The sequence below is a fragment of the Oncorhynchus nerka genome, linkage group LG9a (genome assembly GCF_034236695.1).
Source record: "Oncorhynchus nerka isolate Pitt River linkage group LG9a, Oner_Uvic_2.0, whole genome shotgun sequence".
NCBI classification, from domain to species: Eukaryota; Metazoa; Chordata; class Actinopteri; order Salmoniformes; family Salmonidae; genus Oncorhynchus; species Oncorhynchus nerka.
Genome location: NC_088404.1, coordinates 56665201 through 56678182, shown reverse-complemented (window position 1 = coordinate 56678182; position 12982 = coordinate 56665201). Strand labels below are relative to the sequence as shown.

General features: G+C 42.1%; 1 protein-coding gene across 2 annotated transcripts in view; it reads left to right on the top strand.

Moving 5' to 3' along the window:
* The window catches only part of snupn (snurportin 1), a 28202-nt gene extending 16078 nt beyond the window's left edge, over positions 1–12124 (top strand). For both annotated transcript variants that reach the window (XM_029668735.1, XM_065022723.1), the window contains exons 3-9: positions 2940–3123; positions 3430–3534; positions 9448–9544; positions 9948–10045; positions 10218–10295; positions 10609–10689; positions 11081–12124. In XM_029668735.1, the coding sequence (XP_029524595.1) occupies positions 2940–3123; positions 3430–3534; positions 9448–9544; positions 9948–10045; positions 10218–10295; positions 10609–10689; positions 11081–11425 (988 nt within the window). In that variant the 3' untranslated portion in view covers positions 11426–12124. The remainder of the gene's footprint in view (positions 1–2939; positions 3124–3429; positions 3535–9447; positions 9545–9947; positions 10046–10217; positions 10296–10608; positions 10690–11080) is intronic.
* The last annotated feature ends 858 nt before the right edge of the window (positions 12125–12982 follow it).

Genomic DNA, 12982 nt, shown 5'->3' with positions numbered 1-12982 from the left:
TGTCAACTTTTGACTCGTACTGTATGTAACACTTCAGTTTTTTTTATTTAAACATTTCTAAAAACCTGTTTTTGCTATGTCATTATGGAGGTGTTGTGTGTAGATTTGAGGGGGTAGCAATTTAATACATTTTTGAATAAGGCTGTAATGTAACAAAATGTTAAAGTCAAGGGGTCTGAATATTTTCAGAATTCACTGTATCTGATTGACATTGCAGTTGCATAAGTGCCCGAAATTAATGGTGTCCCGCATACAAATTCGGTGACGTTCAAAACAACTCTGGGACCTTTCTGGGACGATGGTTACAAAGGTCAACACCCACTGTCAATCCCAAAATGTTAAAACATATGGGACTGATGGAAGAGATCCGAACACTTAGCTTAAAATGTTGATAAACTATTATTTCTTCACATTATAAGCACAAATGTAGCAGGAAAACACTGTTCCGATGCGCACTGCACATGCCAGTGGTTTCAAATGACAGAGAATAATTTGGAGGGTAGCTCTAAAGATGCATGGGTTGCTAATATGGCTATTATTGTGACGTTGGCTATTGAAAACGTTGACATCCTACATTATATTTGTGAAATCTGACTGGTGTTTAGACCATCTCTTATGTAATTAAAAGGAAAGTTTGGTTTCATTTTCTGCTGCCTCCCTCATGTCAGCATCGGTGTGCACATGAGGCTATAGCCAATGCACATATCACCTTTATCATGTGGGACAATTATTTAAGCACATTTAAAGCAACCTTTTTAGAGGTACATTTTTTTATTTTTTTTTATGGCTCAATTGACAGACCCATTCATCTATTTCAGTAGGCCCTGTACTCTTATTTGCCTATTAAATCACTGTTATGCACAAAACAATGAACCATCACCATTGTGTGTTCTCTCCCAGCTTCATGGTTCATGGTTTGAAAGAGGTGCGTAATTCCAGTCCATATAATAGGCCTACAGTATGCTTAGCTGAATCACTGATACAATTCCTGCCTCAAGGCTCTGCCCCTTTCTTTGTGTGCTGTCGGGAGCACCATTCGGACTGATATAAATTGCTAGTTGGACCATAGGGTGGGGGCATTACAATGAGTTGGGTCCGGGGCTGTTTGAACCGAAGCTATAAATATAAAACAGATATCTTAACAAGTCACCTAATTAATACAGTGCCTTGAAAAAATATTCAAACACCATGGATTTGTTCAAATTTTGTTACGTGGGATAAAAATGGATTTGTCATTTTTTTTAACAATATACACAAAATACTCTTAACATCGAAGTGGAAGAAATATTCTGTCCCGATACATACAGCATCTGTAACATCCCTTAGTCAAGTCAACTTACGAAGACCAGGAAGCTTTTCAAAGCCTTTTTAAAAAAGGGCCGTGATTGGCAACAATAACAAATCAGACATTGACTATCCCTCTATGCATGGTCTAGTTAAAAAATTATGCTGTGCATTGTATTATATCACCCAGATACCTCAAAGATAGTCGTTCTTCTGAACTGAGCTGCAGGACAGGAATGAAACTGCTCAGGGATATTACCATGAGGCCATTGGTGAACTCCATGTTTGTGATGGGACAGAACTGAAGATGGATCAACAACATTGTAGTGACTCCATAATAATGACCTGAATGACAGAGTGAAAAGAAGACCAATCTAAAAAATTATTCCAATACATGCATCTTGTATGCAACGGCACTAAAGTAATACTGGGGGGGGGGGGGGGGGGGGTGACATGGCAAAGGGATACATGTTTTGGCCTAAATACAAAGCCCTATGTTTGGAGCAAATCCAACACAACACATCGCTTAGTAACTGCCACCTTATTTTCAAGCTTGGTGGTGCCTGCACTAAGCTAAGGACCCTGGGACTCTGCTACTGGAGCCTGGACTTTCTAACGGGCAGCTCCGAGGTGGTAAGGGTTGGCAACACATCCACCACGCTGATCCTCAACACGGAGGCCCCTCCCATGACTGCGTGGTTAAGCAGGGCTCCAACATAAAGTTTGCTGACGACACAACACAACCTCTATGCCACTTTGTTTACTTTGTCTACATACTCATCTCATATGTATATACTGTACTCGATACCATCTACTGTATGCTGCTCTGTACCATCACTCATTCATATATCCTTATGTACATATTCCTTATCCCCTTACACTGTGTATAAGACAGTAGTTTTGGAATTGTTAGTTAGATTACTTGTTGGTTATCACTGCATTGTCGGAACTAGAAGCACAAGCATTTCGCTACACTCACATTAACATCTGCTAACCATGTGTATGTGACAAATAAAATTTGATTTGATTTGGTAGGCCTGATCACCGACAACGATAACACAGCCTATAGGGAGGAGGTCAGAGAACTGGCAGTATGGTGGCATGACAACAACCTCTCCCTCAACGTGATCAAGACAAAGGACCTGATCGTGTACTACAGGAAAAGGAGCACCGAACACATCCCCATTCACATTGACGGGGCTGTAGTGGAGTAGGTTGAGAGCTTCATGTTCCTTGGGGTCCACATCACCAACAAACTGTCATGGTCCAAACACACCAAGATGGTCACGAAGAGGAAACGACAATGCCTATTCCCCCTCAGGAGACTGGAAAGCTTTTGCTTGGGTCCTTAGATCCTCAAAGTTCTATAGCTGCAACATTTGAGATTGAGGGAGGCAGCAGATTTATGAATCTTTATTTTTGAAATGGATTTTATTACCACTTTGACATTAGTGTAGATAATTTACAAAAAAAATGACAATTCAGTCCATTTTAATCCCATTTTGTAACTCCATTCAATTGAAGAAATCCAAGGGGTCTGAATACCTTCGAATGGCACTATATGCAATTTGCCAACACCACCGGAGAGAAACAGACATCATTACTAATTACGTTTCCATTTCCCCTTGACTTCATGTGTGCTTTCTTGTCTTTAGGAAAAGGCTGAATTATGTCAACCATGCACGCCGTCTGGCTGATGGGGACTGGACAGGGACAGATAGTGATGAGGAAGCAGTGGTGGTGGACAGAAAGGAGGAGGAACAGCAGAAGGAGAAGGATGCAGAGGATGATGGGATGGAGATTGAGAGGAAGAAGTTGCCAAAGTACTATGCCAACCAGGTCAGAGCAATATTTCTGACAATGCATTATTTTACCAGAAGAGAGCACATGACTTGCCAAGGTAGCATTTTCCTTCTGCCAGTATTTATACATCTCATTTGTTTCTGAAATATACACATCCCTTTAAATGAACTGGTTAAAGCAGTTAGGCAGGACAGAAACAGTTTTATGACATAGTACTGATTTTATGATTTGAAAAGGTATTTTACAGAAAATGTAATTGTGTACTAAACTCTGTAATTCAGTCAAAATAAATCACAGGAATCCTAGTAATGTAACTGAACTGAGGTTTCTCTTCCTGTCCAGCTCATGCTGTCAGAGTGGCTAGTGGACGTCCCTCAGGAACTGGATACTGATTGGCTCATGGTGGTCTGTCCCGTGGGGAAGCGCTCTCTCATCGTCGCCTCCAAGGTAAGGACCAATCAGTGGTTCCCTTACATGTCACATTTGTATTTATTATGGATCTCCATTAGCTGCTGGCAAAAGCTCCTCTTCATGGGGTCTAGCAAAATTAAGGCAGTTATACATTTATTTATTTTCTCCCCAATTTCGATCTTGTCTCATCACTGCAACTCTCCAACCGGCTGGGGAGGTCGAAGGTCGAGTTATGTGTCCTCCAAAAACATGACCTGCCAACCCGCTCTTCATTAACGCCTGTCCCCTTAACCCGGAATCCAGCTGCACCAATGTGTCAGAGGAAACGCCTGTTAACTGACATGGTCAGCTTGCAGGACCCCGGCCCGCCACAAGGATTCGCTAGAGCGCGATTAGCCAAGTAAAGCCTGCCCCAACCCGGACGCCGCTGGGACAATTGTGTGCCGCCCTATGGGTCAGCCGATCACAGCCCGGGATCAAACCCGGGTCTGTAGTGAAGCCTCTAGCACTGCCAATCAGTGACTTAGGCCGCTGCGTCACTCGTTAAAAATACATTACAGTACATTCACAACAGATTTCACAACATATTAAGTAAGGTCCGTATTCTACTACCACATATCTACAACACAAAATGAATGTGTATAGTGCGTATGTTATTGTGTGTTTGTATGCATGTCTGTGCCTATGTTTGTGTTGCTTCACAGTCCCCGCTGTTCCATGTTTATTTAAATCTAATTTGACTGTTTGCGTGGGTTACTTGCTGTTGAATAGAGTTCAATGTAGTCATGGCTCTGTAGTACTGAGCGCCTCCATAGTCTGTTCTGGACTTGGACTGTGAAGAGACCTCTGGTTGCATGTCTTGTGGAGTTTGGATGGGTGTCCGAGCTGTGCGCCAGTAGTTCAAACAGACAGCTCGGTGCATTCAACATGTAAGTACCTCTCACAAAGTAGTCATGAAGTCAGTCTCTCCTCCACTTTGAGCCAGGTGAAATTGACATGCATATTATTGTTAGCTCTCTGTGTACATGCAAGGGCCAGCCGTGCTGCCCTGTTCTGAGCCAATTGTAATTTTCCTAAGTCCCTCTTTGTGGCACCTGACCACACAGCTAAATATTAGTCCAGGGGCCACAAAACTAGGACTTGCCTTGACAGTGCAGGGCTACTCCCTCACGACGCCAGGACAGCTGAGTCAATCACCACCTTCCGGAGACACCTGAAACCCCACCTCTTTAAGGAATACCTAGGATAGGATAAAGTAATCCTTCTCACCCTCCTCCCCTTTAAAAGATTTAGATGCACTATTGTAAAGTGGCTGCTCCACTGGATGTCATAAGGTGAATGCACCAATTTGTAAGTCGCTCTGGATAAGAGCGTCTGCTAAATTACTTAAATGTAAATGTAATGGACAGACTTCTCCCCATCCTAGCTACTGTTGTATCAATATGTTTTGACCATGACAGTTGTGCTGGGATTCATCCAATGGCATTGAGGAGTGTACCACCTCAGTCACCGGCTTTATCAATAAGTGCATCGACGACGTTGTCCCCACAGTGACTGTACATGCATATCCCAACCTGAAGCCATGGATTACAGGCAACATCCGCACCGAGCTAAAGGCTAGAGCTGCCACTTTTTAAAAGGAGCGGGACACTAATCCGGGCACTACAAAACCTCTTGTATGACCTCTTATAGACTATATTAGGCCCAGCCTTTGGAACTTTTGTTTTCCTAGATATGGCTACTATATTGTGATCACTACATTTCGATGGATTTGGATACTGCTTTCAAATACATTCCTGTAGCATTAGTAAAGATGTGATCAATATATGTTGATGATTTTATTCCTGTGCTATTTTTAACTACCCTGATTTGATAACCTGAACCCGGTTGCACACACTAGTTACAGTTTGAAGCTTTCTCTTGAGTGGGTAGCCTGATGCAAGCCAGTCAATATTTAAATCACCCCAAAAATATACCTATGTTGATATCACATACATTATCAAGCATTTCATATATGTTATCCAGGTACTGACTGTTAACACTTAGTGGTCTATAGCAGCTTTGTTTTACTTTAAAAAGTCAAAGAAAAGCATGTGTAAAGGTAAGTCGAGACTGCCTGATTTACAAATCACCTTGCATCGGAAATAAATAAAATCAGTTTGTTGGTCACAAACACAGATTTGCACGTTATTGCAGATGCATTGAAATGCTTGTGTTTCTAGTTCCCAAAAGTGCAGTAGAACCTAGCAAGAAAATAAAATAAACAATACACATATTATCCTGATGTATTTGGATATATTTTTTTATAGTTGTACGAGCAATGTCAGACCGGAATATATAGTGTGTGTACTAGAGGTCGACCGATTCTGATTTTTTTCAGCGCCGATACCGATTATTGGAGGGCCCCAAAAAAAAGCGGACACCGATTAATCGGACGATTTTAAAAACATTAATAAAAAAAATTAATTGTAATAATGACAATTACAACAATACTGAATGAACACTTATTTTAACTTAATATAAAACATCAATAAAATAAATTTAGCCTCAAATAAATGAAACATGTTCAATTTGGTTTAAATAATGCAAAAACAAAGTGTTGGAGAAGAAAGTAATATGTGCCATGTAAAAAAGCTTAACATTTAAGTTCCTTGCTCAGAACATGAGAACATATGAAAGTTGGTGGTTCCTTTTAACATGAGACTTCAATATTCCAAGGTAAGAGATTTTCGGTTGTGGTTAATATAGTATTTATAGGACTATTTCTCTCTACCATTTGTATTTCATATACCTTTGACTATTGGATGTTCTATAGGCACTATAGTATTGCCAGTGTAACAGTATAGCTTCCGTCCCCCTCCTCGCCCCTACCTGGGCTCGAACCAGGAACACATCAACAACAGCCACACTCGAAGCATCGTTACCCATCGCACCACAAAAGCCGCGGCCCTTGCAGCTCAAGGGGAATAACTACTCCAAATCTAAAAGCGAGTGCCGTTTGAAACAGTATTGGTGCACACCCAGCTAACTAGCTAGGCATTTCACATTGGTTACACCAGCCATTAGGCTGATAGGCTTGAAGTCATAAACAGTGCTGTGCTTGCGAAAAGCTGCTGGCAAAACGCAGGAAAGTGCTGTTTGAATGAATGATTACGGGCCTGCTGCTGCTCAGTCAGACTGCTCTATCAAATCAGACTGAATTATAACATAGTAACACACAGAAATACGAGCCTTTGGTCATTAATATGATCGAATCCGGAAACTATCATTTCGAAAACAAAACGTTTATTTCAGTGAAATACGGAACCGTTCTGTATTTTCTCTTAACAGGTGGCATCCCTACGACTAAATATTCTTGTTACATTGCACAACCTTCAAAGTACGTCATAATTACGTAAAATTCTGGCAAATTAGTTCGCAATGAGCCAGGCAGCCCAAACTGTTGCATATACCCTGACTCTGCGTGCAATGAATGCAAGAGAAATGGCACAATTTCACCTTGTTAATATTGCCTGCTAAACTGGATTAGTAGTTATAACTAGTGATTATGATAAGTTTAATGCTAGCTAGCAATTTACTTTGGCTTCTACTGCATTCGCGTAACAGGCAGGCTACTCGTGGAGTGCAATGGTTAGAGCGTTGGACTAGTTAACTGTGCGATTGAAACCCCTGAGCTGACAAGGTGGAAATCTGTCGTTCTGCCCCTGAACAAGGCAGTTAATCCACAGTTCCTAGGCAGTCATTGAAAATAAGAATGTGTTCTTAACTGACTTGCCTAGTTAAATAAACGGTATAAAAAAAAATAATAATAATCTGCGCCCAAAATTAACGATTTTCGATTGTTATGAAAACTTGAAATCGGCCCTGATTAATCGGCCGACCTCTAATGTGTACACATACAGTGCATTCGGGAAGTAAGTCGCTCTGGATAAGAGCGTCTGCTAAATGACTTAAATGTAAATGTAAGTATACAGACACTTTGTTCTTTTGCCCCTCTTAAATCTTTTATTGACCAGTCTGAGATGGCATTTTCTTTGCAACTTTCACTGTTGACGTTGAGACTGGTGTGTTGCGGGTACTATTTAATGAAGCTGCCAGTTGAGGACGTGTGAGGCGTCTGTTTCTCAAACTAGACACACTAATATACTTGTCCTCTTGCTCAGTTGTGCACCGTGGCCTCCCACTCCTCTTTCTATTCTGGTTAGAGAAAGTTTGTGCTGTTCCGTGAAGGGAGTAGTACAAGGCGCTGTACGAGATCTTCAGTTTCTTGTCAGTTTCTCACATGGAATGGCCTTCATTTCACAGAACAAGAATAGACTGACGAGTTTCAGAAGAAAGTTATTTGTTTCTGGCCATTTTGAGCCTGTAATCAAACCCACAAATGCTGATGCTCCAGATACTCAACTAGTCTAAAGAAGGCCAGTTTTATTTCTTCTTTAATCAGGACAACAGTTTTCAGCTGTGCTAATATAACTGCAAGAGGGTTTTCTAATGATCAATTAGCATTTTTAAAATTATAAACTTGGATTAGCTAAAAAAGTGCCATTGGAACACTGCAGTAATGGTTGCTGATAATGGGCCTCTGTACGCCTATGTAGATATTCCATAAAAAATCTGCCGTTTCCAACTACAATAGTAATTTACAAAATGTAACAGTGTAGCGTCTACACTGTATTTCTGATCAATCTGATGTTATTTTAATGGACAAAAAAAATGTGCGCTTCTCAAAAACAAGGAAATTTCTAAGTGACCCCACACTTTTGAACGGTAGTGTATGTAAGAATGCTGTTCATTGACTAGCTCAGCATTCAACACCATAGTACCCTCCAAGCTCATCATTAAGCTCGAGGCCAAAGGTCTGAACCCCGCCATGTGCGACTGGGTCCTGGACTTCCTGACGGGCCGCCCCCAGGTGGTGAAGGTAGGAAACACCTTCACTTCGCTGATCCTCAATGCTGGGGCCCCACAAGGATGCGTGCTCAGCCCCCTCCTTTACACCCTTCTCACTCATGACTGCGTGGTCACGCACGCCTCCAACACAACAGTAGTAGGCCTGATCACCAACAATGACGAGACAGCCTACAGGGAGGAGGTGAGGGCCCCCTGGGAGTGTGGTGCCAGGAAAATAACCTCACCCAACATCAACAAAACAAAGGAGCTGATCATTGACTTCAGGAAACAGCAGAGGGAGCACCCCCCCATCCACATATAGATGGGACTGCAGTGAATGTGGAAAGCTTCAAGTTCCTTGGCATACACATCACTGACGAACTGAAATGGTTCACAAACAAAGTTTGGTGAAGAATGTGCAGCAGTGCCTCTTCAAACTCAGCAGGCTGAAGAAATTTGGCTTGGTACCTAAAACCCTCACAAATGTTTAGACGCACAATTGAGAGCATCCTGTTGGGCTGTATCACTGTCTAGTACGGCAATTGCACCACCCACAACCGCAGGGCTCTCCAGAGGGTAGTTCAGTCTGCACAACGCATCACCGGGGGCGAACTACCTGCCCTCCAGGACACCTAGAGCACCCAATGTCACAGGAAGGCCAAAAAGATAATCAATGACAACCACCACCTGAGCCACTGCCTTTTCACCCGCTGTCATCCAGAAGGCGAGGTCAGTACTGTGAATCAAAGCTGGGACAGAGTGCCTGAAAAACAGCCATCTCAAGGCCATCAGACTATTAAATAGCCATCACTAGTACATTAGAGGATGCTGCTGTATATACATAGACTTAAAATCACTTGCCACTTAGTGTGTATTGTTGTGAAATTGTTAGATATTACTTGTTAGATATTACTGCACTGTTGAACCTAAAAACACAAGCATTTCGCTACACCCTCAATAAATAACATCTGCTAAACACGTGTATGTGACAAAGAAAATTTGATTTGACTGAAATAACAATGAAAAAGTTCCCACGTCTCTGTTTCCCACCATTTGAAGGGGTCCACTGCAGCATACACCAAAAGTGGCTACTGTGTGAACCGCTTCCCTTCTCTGTTGCCTGGAGGGAACAGACACAACTCAGCAATGGGAAAAGGTACGTGGGCCTGATCCCATTTCAATCTGTAGCTTCCAGTTCCTCCACCCCGTCAGGGTTCACAGATTTAACTGGACTGGGTGGGGGTTTGGTTTTGTATGTATTGGCTGGTGCAATCAAATTTTCCCTTTTGAAGATTATTAAAGTACTATCTTATCTTAGCAATATAGTGATGGCTCCAATTAGACCAATGGGCAAAGCAGAGCATCCACCATTATTACTTAACCTATCCAATACTTTCAGATCTGTGAACACCCTGAGGTTTTGGAGCTAGGAGGGGCTAGGAATCAAAATGGAACCCAAAAAAGACCCATCCCATCTTCTACCACTGTCCTTGCAAACTGCATCCATGCAAAAAATATATGACCATACATGGTAGTGCTAATGTTCGGTCTGTGTGCAGATTACACCATCCTGGACTGTATCTACAGTGAGGTGGAGCGGACCTACTTCATCCTGGATGTCATGTGTTGGAGGGGCCATCCTGTGTACGACTGTCCAGTAAGCACACAGATTGATTAGCAGAGCATTGAAGTTCCAGTGGAATTACAGTGCTGTAGTACTAGTGTCTGGGATACAGATTTGCTCTTTTTGCCATGTTGACCAATTCATCAGTCATTTGGGGATTTTAGTGACAGCTTTGTTGATGATGGTGTTTGTTTTCCATCAACAGACAGAGTTCCGGTTCTACTGGCTCCAGTCGAAAGTCCAGGAGACGGATGGCATGGCTGACATTGCCAAGAGGAACCCTGTAAGAGCAATACACAATAATAAATATATTGTGTATATAGACCTTTTCAATTTAGTCCAAATGAGGATGATTAGAGGCACACAAAAAAAGTATAAATAAAAAAAGGACCAAAGATGTCACCTCCTTTTCCATGTTTATTTTGATTTGACCATGACTGCCAACACATGCAGTTTCTTTTGGTGTATTAAACTGAAAAAAAGTGTACTCGTGAGATTGTGGAAAGATAGTCATATTGTCATTAGATGCTCAATTAACTGTGGCCCGTGTGCTGTCTGACAATATGGTTGTTGCTGTTTTTCTTTTTTCTCCATAGTTCAAGTTTGTGAGTCTTCAAAGCACTGCCTGCTCAACGGAAGCCATTCAGCAAGCACTTGCAACAGAGTACAACTTCAATGTAAGAACAACTACAACTGCATACTACCTCAAATGCAGCTATTTAGTCCTATAGTACATCTGTGATTCTACTTGTAGTCTGTAAAAGGGGCAGAACAGTCTGTGATTCTTCAGTAGAGTGAATCTCCTCTGTTTGCTTCTCGACACTCTTGGGAAAGAATGAAGTGTACTTCATAGAATGAAAACGCATTGCTAGTCTGGGTTTCCCGGTTCAATGCGCCATCTCTCAACTTATAGCTCCCAATAGAACCTCTCTCAACCTCATTGACTTGTCTAGAGTCTGTTTTGCTGCTCAGCCCACCACCATTGAGGTTAAAGGTGAGACTGCTCTCCGGGGGCATGATGAGGCAGTTGTAACAAGCCCAAACTGAGTGGATTCTGTGTGTCCTCAGGTGGACGGACTTCTGTTTTACCACCGGCAGACCCACTACACCCCCGGCAGCACCCCTCTGGTGGGCTGGCTGCGGCCCTACATGGTCGTCGATATCCTGGGCATGGAGGTCCCGTTGGGGCCCCTCACCGCCAAGCCCGAGTATGCCGGCCACCAGCTGGCCCAGATCCGGGAGCACAAGAAGACCTCCGACCATGTCCGGCCAGGAGACCTGAACGGCCGCTACGAGCTGGAGCACCTATCCACCCCCGACCAGGAAAAGGGAGATGGCGAGACCGCCACCTCGCCCCGCAGCAGACCGCTGAAGGAATCTCGCATGGAAACCTCAGAGAAGAGCACGAGTTAGCTAGCCACTGAAGGCCAACTCTGTTAGCTAGCCACTAAAGGCTAACTCAGTTGGCTAGGTGCTAAAGGCCAACTCTGTTCTGCTAACCAATAATATTGTAATGCTTTGCTGCTCGCCATGCCAGAAAGACAAATTACAAAAAACTTCAGACTACGTTGTGGGGAGGTTTTTTTGGAGTTACATTGCGAGGCATTTAATGAGCGGGAGTTCAATGAAATAGCAAGTTAGTCACTGTGCTTCAATTGGAGCGCCCTGAGTTCAGGCATCGCTTGGTTCACCAGAGCTGTATCCACATTTTCATTACACTGTGCTAGTTAGTGTAATGCAGTGGATTAGACTATGTAAAATGCAAGGGCCCTGTTAAAGAAGCCAGTTTCCCGGACCTAGATTAAACTCATTCCTAGATTAAAAAACACTTTCAATTATATTTTTCCATTGAGAGACCACTGGGGCTGGGCAACTTACTTTAGTGTTGCCGAAATGAACACTGTTCTTCTGCTCATTTTGCCAGGCCTTGTGAATGGACAACTATACGTCATTGCACTTTCAGAGGTTCAATAAATAACACAGTTGGTTACACAGGCCCTTTAGAACTAAATTGACAGCGTCTGTCATGGCCAGATGTGTAACAAATGCAAAAGTTGATTCATCTAATTCTTTTAAGTGTATGTTTATTAAATTGTTTAATTGACTTTTCAATTTTTGTTCTCAGACTTTTATTCAAGAGGTAAGAATGATTAGGCATTGACCATGGATAGATGAGATGGGAATCATTAAGCTAAATCAAAAGATGAATTCAGTTATTTTGATTGAAATCTAACAACTGCTTAAAAAGCTATAGAGCAGGGGTGTCAAACATACAGCCTGTGAATTTTTAGGGGGGACGAACTCAATATACTTTAAAATTACTAAAACCAAATCGAAACTGTAGAAATTATAATGGACCTACAGTTCCTTCAGAAAGTATTCACACCCCTTCACTTTTTCCAAATGTTGTACGCCTGAATTAAAAATGAATTTAAATTGAGATTTATTTTGTCATTGGCCTACACACAATACTCCATATTGTGTGTAGGCCAGCGTAATTATGTTTTTTGAATTTGTTTACAAATTAATTACAAATGAAAAGCTGACGTCTTGAGCCAATAAGTTTTCATCCCCGTTGTTATAGCAAGCCTAAATAAGTTCAGGAGTAAAATGTGCTTAACAAGTCACATGGACTCACTCTGTGTGCAATAATAGTGTTTAATATGATTTTGAATGGCTACCTAATTTCTGTACCACACGCATATAATTATCTGTGAGGTCCCTCAGTCGAGCAGTGAATTTCAAACACAGATTCAACCACAAAGAACATGGAGGTTTTCCAATGCCTCGCAAATAAGGGCACTTATTGGTACATGAGTAAAAATGGATGTCATAGGAGAACTAAGGGTGGATCAACAACATTGTAGTTACTCCACAAGACTAACCTAAGGAAGCATGTACAGATTAAGAATATTCCAAAACATGCCACTCGTCATATTTTCAAGCATAGTGGTGGCTGCATCATGTTAT